The 7,057-nt window shown below is 46.4% G+C and overlaps 1 protein-coding gene across 1 annotated transcript in view; it reads right to left on the bottom strand.

Moving 5' to 3' along the window:
* rin1b (Ras and Rab interactor 1b) overlaps positions 1 to 7,057 on the bottom strand; it is a gene marked incomplete at its 3' end in the record, with an annotated part of 74,783 nt that overhangs the window by 52,511 nt on the left and 15,215 nt on the right. Inside the window, exons 5-8 of the mRNA XM_079490637.1 lie at positions 4,993 to 5,084; positions 4,239 to 4,408; positions 3,585 to 3,908; positions 2,563 to 3,139 (exon numbers count right to left, since the gene is read on the bottom strand). Of these exons, the coding sequence (XP_079346763.1) occupies positions 2,563 to 3,139; positions 3,585 to 3,908; positions 4,239 to 4,408; positions 4,993 to 5,084 (1,163 nt within the window). The remainder of the gene's footprint in view (positions 1 to 2,562; positions 3,140 to 3,584; positions 3,909 to 4,238; positions 4,409 to 4,992; positions 5,085 to 7,057) is intronic.

The raw sequence follows: 7,057 nt of genomic DNA, 5'->3' as shown, positions 1-7,057 counted from the left end.
TATGGCAATCTCCATATATGAAGATCATGACACTGACCTCATCTAACCCTGGATGACCATACATGGAGAAGACTGGATCATCACCTAGATCTGCATATATGGAGCCGACCAACAACTCTACATCTGACCTCAAACCTTAGATCTCCATATATGGAGCTGACCTGTTCTGACATTCCATATGTTGATCTGAACTCATCAAACCCTGGACACTCAAGACACAAGTACAGAATTCATTCCATATGTTGATCTGACCCCTGCACAAGCTGTGTTTTGCCATTGCATAGGCACACAGAATAATAATTGACACAAATCTGTACAAACAGATTATTTGAAAATGTTCAATAATAATACAAAATGAGTTATTAGCAAATATTGTACTTTTACTCCACTACAATTATCTGAAAACTTTAGTCACTAGTTACTTTGTATATTTTGATCATTATTACAAAACATCCATTTACCACTTCAGCCATAACTTTACATTTCGGCCATTTGAAAATAGAGCCATTTGGGCCTCCTCCCCCTCTCCATGATGTCACTGCAGGGCTTGTCAATCAAGCCAGGTTGCCGTGGTTACAGGGCGGGTATTTAATCCTGACCCTAATCAGGTGCAGGTGTTGCTGACTAAGGCTAACAGTTTCTAGAGTCTAGACTGTGTTTCAAGGCTGCATGATTCATTCTGTATGTCTGATACACTATGTTGCTTTATTTATATAAGTGTGTAAAAGTATAGGACTTTGGCAGCTAATAAATATCATTTTGGACATCAGTTTCTGGAGCACACGTCGTAGCATCAAGCTGGCCAGTCGGTAACCAGTAGCGCCTAGTAAGTTATAGCAGGGACTTGGGCGCTACAGCCGATCTACAAGCTCACAATGCGCTGCGATGCGCTTGTAGATCTGCTATTTTCAAAAGATTATTATACATTTTGAAAACGCCTATAGTCAACCACATGGAAAATGCGTGCAAACTGCAAAGAACTACGATACCAGTTAATGGTCAACTTAGCATCTGTCTAACTTAAAGGACAACTTTTTTTCAACCAAGGTTCATGTTTTAGGTTGTTATTAGAGAAAGTAAAAGATGAGTGTTAATTTCTTTTCATTTGCTGCTTTAGCTATTTTTGACAGGGGGACGGGGGCATTCAAACATGGGGCTAAATATGTATTTTCTTACACAATTTTATAGCAATGTATTTTTTTATTTATTTACTATAGTCCTACTAGACTCCAGGAAATTACATCTGGCCACAAAAGATCACAGGATCTACTGAATGTGAAGGGGGGTACTATAGGGGGCTGCCATACTGTGTTGTATGGCTCAACAGGTCAGTTTGTCACCCCCTTCACATTCAGTGATCTTTTGTGGCCAGATGGAATTTCCTGGGATCTAGTAGGACTATAGTAAATAATAAAAAAATAAATCGCTATAAAATGTTGTAAAAACATAGATATTTAGCCCCATGCTCGAATGCCCCCGCCCCCCCTGTCAAAAACAGCTAAAATCCCTAAAACAAAAGAAAGCAGCAAATGAAAAAAAATTAACACTCATCGTTTACTTTCTCTAATAACAACCTAAAACATGAACCTTGGTTGAAAAAAACTAAACGTGTCCTTTAACAACTTGGTATCAACTTTATTCTGTACCATTAACAGTACAGGTGGTGTGATTATTTATAGCAGCCAAAAATGTAATCGGGAAGGTCAACAAACTCATTTATTCTGGCGCCTCGGTATGCGTTGGCTACAACCGCTTCTGACGCAGATGCGTGTCAATGGTATCAAAGGTGGTCATTTTGAAAGTAGCTCTCAAATCATAAAGTGTGGGCACCCCCCTGCCTTACAGGTTACCGTTGTTACGGGAGCGGATAACCATTACTCATTACTCATGTCATGTGTGTACATGCGTCCACTTTAGTTATACTGCCTCACTTTTAGTGCTCTTAAATATCCTAAAAGACTGGAAATAGACTGAATGGAACGGAGCTTTCCCAGAGCGACCTGAACCCACATTATACCCACACACTAAACACTGTGTGAGAGTTCTTGCATCGACAGTACGCTCAAGGACAGAAATCAAATGGTGCTTTTTTTTGGCGGCATACTGGCTGCAAACGGAAGGGAAATCAAAACTGTGATGAACTTCTGATGAATTGAAAATGGTGGACCCTGTTGTAAACAAGTGTAATGCTTTATCATGGTGTCGTCCACAGTAACAGTATTTGTATTGACTTGTATTGACATCTGAAATGTACCCATTCTGCATACCTGTTAATAACGTTTTTCAATCAATCAATCAATGATCTTTAAGCCATTAAAACCGTGAAAGCATCTGTGTGCATTTTAGATTTAAGTTATAATATACACATATTGTATGTATTTAACAGAGGTTCTCTAAGACAGCAGATGTACAAGCTCACACTTTTTTCAACTTTTTTTCAACAACAAAAAAAATACATATCATTTTGAGGGTCCATGACACGACAAAGTTTGAGAACTACATGATTTAGAAGGACATTTATAAAATCAGCCTGCATGTCTTAACCGGGTTATTCGGGCTTACCTTTCTCGTTCTCTGTCACCAGGGTGTCGACGGGAGGCTCCAGCTCTCCGCTGTCCAGCAGACAGCTCTTGGCCTGGCACAGGAACCGCCGCAGCGCCTGGAGCACGTCCACGGAGGACGTCGTCACCGCCGACGAGGAGGACGACGAGGCCAGCGACGTCAGCGCCTCCCTCTGCCCGGCCAGGAAGTCCTGGACCATGGCCCCGAAGGCCGAGCGCCGGTCCCTCGACAGCTCCTCCACCAGCCTCGTCAGACGCTTCTCAGGCGCGAAGAAGCACACAAAGGCGGCGTTCATCCGGTGCAGCCCGCCGCGGCCGCCGCGGGATCGAACGAGGGGCGGGCGCTGCTGCTGCTGCGCATGCGTGGCGGGGAGGAACCTCGATGATTCTGGCTCCGATGAATCGTGGTCGGGGTCGTCGTCTGGCTCGTCGTCCAGGCTGCTGAAGGAGCTGCTGCTGTCCAGCTCGGCCAAGGAGGGCACCGGCCGGCCGTCCAGGGCCAGGACGGTCAACTCCATGGCGGGATCCTCCGACCGGGACGATGACGACCGCCGCAGCGCCTCCAGAGGCCCGCCCACCTTGGAGAGAAAAAACTATGTCTTGAAAAGGTAAGATATCACACAAATCAGACCTGTCTGAAGTGAGTGGTGCTGTGCTGTACTGTTCTTGTGCTGTGCTGTACTGTACTGTAAAGCTCTCCTCCCAGGCCTCTGTGTCTGTGTGTTAGGCTGCACAACAGTTACACTTGGTGGTGTGTTAGGCTGCACAGCAGTGACACTTGGTGGTGACGATATGCTATTTCCGTGCTCAGACCCAGGGACACAGCCAGGCAGAGACACATATAGCTGGGCATTGGAGTGATGCATCCTATGGTTGCACCACTCAAAAAGGCTGGCAAGGGGGGAACAGGGGGTGGAGGCAATAAGTTATAGCATTCGGAGATTGTGGAATAGTTGTCTGGATACACTAACGTCGGACTAATGTATATATATGCCAGGGCGTCCGGCCAGCCCAGCCTTATACCTGTGGCGCCGTCAGTGTAACCAGGGCCTCCTCCTCGGCAGACCCCGGAGAGACGGCAGGGGTTCTCCTCAAGAGGCCGACCCTCCTCTGTGGCTCTGTGGCCCCCGGGTGGCCCCCCCTCTGTGGCTCTGTGCTGCTGCTGCTGTCCTGAAGCCTGCTGTCCGGCGGCGCGCTGCCGGTCCGCTCCACCGTGGAGGAGGAGGATCCGGTCCCTTCCAGCGAGACGTTGACGGAGGAGTCGTTGGAGAGACGCAGCCTCATGCTGCGCTTGAAGCGGTGCCGCTTGTTGGAGGCTCCGCGGTGGGACGAGACCTGCTGCTGCTGCTGCGGCTGCTGTGGAATCACATGCAGAGTCAGACGGATGGATTCATGCTAGAGTTTGTCCCGACCCGATCACGTCATTTTCAAATGATCGGAATCGGATCGGGAGCAAAAAAACGTGATCGGGACATCCCTAGTATCAATATTATATCCAGTATATCCTAGTAACCTACTAACAAATAAAAACTACTAGAGTAAAATGTTAGGAAAGGACTAGTGGACAAGAGACACTAAACACTAGTCACATTCAAGGTGACTAATATGTGACTAAAACTAAAATCAAAATGTGCTGTGCTCAAAATCAACACTGTTCCACCACCACTCCCTCCCAACACTGACCTCCAGCTGCAGGAAGAGGGGGTTGATGAAGCAGGCTTTGACCTGCCTGCCCCGGGCCAGCAGGGCACACGGGTCTGTCTGGACACGGCTGGACCTGGCTGACCCCACCTGGTCCTGCACCGGTCCGTTCTGGACCTCTGAGGGACTCGGTGAGCTCCAGAACTCTGAGGGGAGAAGATGTATGGAAGGATATAGTGGTTCTTATCACATTTCTGGGTGGAGAGATAGACCTGTCATTTTAGTTTTTTTTGATGATCTTGGAGTGGGATCCGATGGTCATTGCGACGGAGCATTAGTCCGACATGCGGGAACAACGGTTGGACTAGCGCTCAAACATGCGCTGCTCCTGTGCTTGCGGTTATGGTTAGCTTAGTGTTTGATGTATAGGTTGTCGATCTGATGACTGTCGGACCAATAGTAGTGTCGGAACTAAAGCCTGTACCCTCTTGGAGTGTGTTTTATTTATTTATTTTCCGTCCAACTAATGGTTTTTGGAAAAATGCACAAAAAAACAGCACGCCATGTGATGTCATGTGGCAGCCAAGTCTATGGACTTTGTTTAGAGCACTTTTTTTTTTTTTTTATCCCACGATTTTGTAACCCATTGCTGTTATCTTGGGCGCTATACTCTCCCTCTGCCAACCTGGGGAGAGTGCCGAACTGAGTTCATGCTTCCTCCAATGTATGAGGAGCGAGCACGCCGTTAGTGTTTCGACCCATGACTGACTACCACCACACAGTTCAGTACCTTGTCCCATGTGAGAGATGGCTTCCAGCTGCCTGTGCGTGGTGGCCTTAGCGATGGCCTCTGGAAGCTGCAGTGGGAACGGCAGCACATCCCTAGAGAGAGAAACATATGACATACTGTAGCTAGCTACTGTAGATCAGAGGTTCCCAACCTCTGGTACAGTAGGTGTACCTGTGCTGGTACGCGGGACATGTCCCACTTTTCCATGTGCTCAAAGCGCTTTACAATGGTTTATTCATTCATACATTGGGAGGTGAAGCGGCGAACAGTCGACGCCAGCGTCCTCACTTCCCACATTCACACACCAATGGTGGCAAGCTCACACCGACCAACTCATAAGAGTCTTGGTGTCTTGCCCAAGGACACTTCGACATGTGGACAGGAGGAGCCGGGATTCGAACCGCCGACCCAGGGATCATTGGACGACCTGCTCTACCTCCTGAGCCACAGCCACCCATATATTTTGATATGCATTAGGCTACGGACCCCCATTTGATGCAATTTGATACTATTTGCCAGTGTTAATTTAACTCTGAGACTGAAGTGAAAACAAAGGGACCTGTTAGGGCCCAAAATGTCACCAAGTCCTGGGTGGTATATACAGTAGACACATTTAACACATTTTGTGCCCAAAACGTCTGTGGACGTCCTGGGTATTACCGCACGTGCATATCCCAAGACGTCTGTGGACGTCTTTGAAAAAAAAAAATATATATATATATTTTTTTTTCCAGCATGTGTCTCCACAGTCAGCTGAATTGTAAAAAATGTGAATGGATTTTCTAGGTGAAAGTGATTTTGGGCAGTTTTGCGTGGGCTCTCAATATGGCATAATAACATAGCAATCAAGCGTCTGGAAGAACAGTATCTACAATGATTAAATGAACAGTGTGTAATAGAGTCATTAAGAGAGTCATCAAGGGCTCAAGTGCACATTTTTTTATTCCTGCGGCTAAACACATTTTGGCAATCAGCCTTCCTCAGAGTCGGAGCAAGTTTAAAGAGTTTTAAGAGGACTCTTTAAACTTTGCTCTGGAGCGAGGCTGATTGTCGAAACGCATTAGCAGGAGGAATAAAGAAATGCACAATTCAGCCTTAACGACTTTATTTATCGCAGTGGTTGTCAAGTGTTGTTTTTTTTTTCAATAACGGAAATCTCAGAGATCTCAGGGGCAGGCAAATAATGAAAAGACTACCGGTATGTTGTTGAGCAACACATGCCCCTCCCAGACAAAAGAAAAAAATATACATTTTCTCCCCATCATGTCCCAATTTGATAAATAAGCCAATTCCCAATTCCCCAGCCTCTACGAGTACTCCATCTATGCTAACCCCCACAGTAAGGCATTGGGAGGGTGAAGATTGCCTCGGGTCTCCTCCGATACCCGGGGCGTCAAGCCACCATCTTCTTTTCACCTGACAGTGAAGGGTCTCACTAGGGGGGCGTAACGCATGTGGAGGGGGTGTATTTTACATGGAAAATGTGTGGAAATGTAGGGAAACTTTGCACATTTCTAAAAGAGACAATTTAAGGACGTTTTTAAGCCCTATAACCACACATATCAATTATGATTATTTCGAAAAGTTTGAGAACCACTATTATATATTATATACTGCTGATGCAGTATATAATTTATGTTTCTTTTTTGCGGCTTTCACCTTTATTTTTTATATTTGTTATAGAGGGACAGACAGTAGGCTGACAGGAAATGGGGGAAAGAGATGGGTGAGTGACATGCAGTAAAGGCCGTCGGGATCGGGAGCCGAGCCCGCGGCACACTGCCAGACTTGGACTACCGGCCAAGGTGCCTGGACCGCTGAGCCACGGCCCAGACATATTATCTTTGTTGTGTTACCTGCTGATGCAGTAGAACGCCACCAGTCGACATATTATCGTTGTTGTGTTACCTGCTGATGCAGTAGAACGCCACCAGTCGACATATTATCTTTGTTGTGTTACCTGCTGATGCAGTAGAATGCCACCAGTCGACATATTATCTTTGTTGTGTTACCTGCTGATGCAGTAGAATGCCACCAGTCGACATATTATTTTTGTTGTGTTACC

Source organism: Electrona antarctica, assembly GCF_951216825.1.
Source record: "Electrona antarctica genome assembly, chromosome: 21".
Taxonomy (NCBI): Eukaryota; Metazoa; Chordata; class Actinopteri; order Myctophiformes; family Myctophidae; genus Electrona; species Electrona antarctica.
The sequence above is the reverse complement of the archived record's forward strand: the minus strand, read 5'-3'. Positions and strand labels throughout refer to the sequence as shown.